The following is a 1,522-nucleotide window of genomic DNA, read 5'->3' as shown; positions in this document are numbered from 1 at the left end:
TACCTGCTTCAAAGAAAACAAAACCCTTATAAGCCTAGTGTTCCCAAATGATGGAGAGAAAGAACCATGCTTTTTTTTTTTTTAATTCAGAATTTTGTTTCAAAATTAGTGTTAACCTAGCTAGGGTATTCATAGTTGATGGCTTATACTAAGCAATGTACACCCTGCTTTGCCTACAACCTATACGAAAAACAAGGCATTATAAACAGTCACAAAAGTTACATTTGTAACTTTGTCTCAAAATGTCTCGAGAACTATTTTGGAAACTCCCCGAGTCCTTTAGTCTTGCTACAAATATTTACTGACCATCCACCGCGTGCCAGGCACTGCACCGGGTACCAGGATGCCACGGTGACCCATCAACAAACGGGTCTCTCTGGCCACAGGAAGGCAGTGCTTGTCAAACGAGCCTGACGATGACAACTTGGGAGCTTGTTTAAAAGTCAAAATCTGCCCTGGCTGGTTCGGCTCAGTGGATGGCGTGTTGGCCTGTGGACTGAAGGGTCCCGGGTTCGATCCCGGTCAGGGGCACATGCCTGGGTTGGGGGTTTGCAGGAGGCAGCCGATCCATGATTCTCATCATTGATGTTTCTCTCTCTCTCTCCCCCTCTCTGAAATCAATGTATTTTTTAAAAAGTCAAAATCTGCTCATTTGCTTTGGAGAGTCCGCGGGCCCGGGGTGAGTCGCGACGCCCGTATTTTCTTCACGAGCCCCTATCTCCCCTCCTCCCGCCCCCGCGGTTCTGAGAACCCAAGGCTCAGGGCCATCCCACCCCATCCAGCAAGATGCCACACCTCCAAAGTCCATTTCGCTCAGCATCCCTCACCCGAACCGATATCCCAAACACACCACGAAGCCGGGGTGAAAGGGAAGCATCCCCGGGTCACTTTGTACCGAGCCACCGACAGACTTGCTTCCTTCCTGGGACGGACAGCTCACTCCCGGAGCTCCCACCCGGGGCGGGCTGCACCTGAGCCTCCCGCGGCTGCGCGAACACCTGTCTCCCCGCGGCTGCCGTCCACCTCTCCGGCGGGCTTAGTTTAGGGGCCCGCCGCCCCGCAAGAACGGAGGAAAGGCGGGGACGCCGGCGGCCATTTAGGCCGCCGACTGTATACCGGGGCCCCCAAGCCCGGGGGCGCGCGCACCGACCTCCCCGCAAAAAAGGGAGGCGGACAGGGCGACAGGCCAGTCCCCCGCCGCCCCGCGGGTGCAAAGGCGGGGGCTTCGAACCCCGTCCGAAGGGGCCGGGGTTCCGGCCTCGGGGGGCCCTCCGTCCCCCCGCCCAAAGGCCCGGGCCGGGGTTCCCCCCCGAAGGGAGTTTTCACAAAAAAAAAGGTTTTCCCCGGGCCCGGGGCCCCCTTTAAGGAAATTTAAACGGGGGGCCGGGGGGGAAAATTCCCGGGTTCCCCGGCCGCCCCTTCCGGGTCCCGGGGCCCGGAAAACCCGGCCCCCCGGGGTTTGGTTTCAAACCCCCGGCGGGGGGAAAATGTCTTCCCATTTCCCCCAAGGGGGGCCCCGGGG

At 58.5% G+C, this 1,522-nt stretch overlaps 1 protein-coding gene across 1 annotated transcript in view; it reads right to left on the bottom strand.

Moving 5' to 3' along the window:
- The window catches only part of TTC28 (tetratricopeptide repeat domain 28), a 372,574-nt gene extending 371,697 nt beyond the window's left edge, over positions 1-877 (bottom strand). Inside the window, 1 exon segment of the mRNA XM_023762971.1 lies at positions 851-877. Within this exon segment, the coding sequence (XP_023618739.1) occupies positions 851-877 (27 nt within the window).
- Positions 878-1,522: the final 645 nt, after the last annotated feature.

The sequence above is a fragment of the Myotis lucifugus genome, unplaced genomic scaffold (genome assembly GCF_000147115.1).
Source record: "Myotis lucifugus unplaced genomic scaffold, Myoluc2.0 scaffold_269, whole genome shotgun sequence".
NCBI lineage: Eukaryota > Metazoa > Chordata > Mammalia > Chiroptera > Vespertilionidae > Myotis > Myotis lucifugus.
Note: the sequence above shows the minus strand (reverse complement) of the source record. Positions and strands in the feature narration are given on the sequence as shown.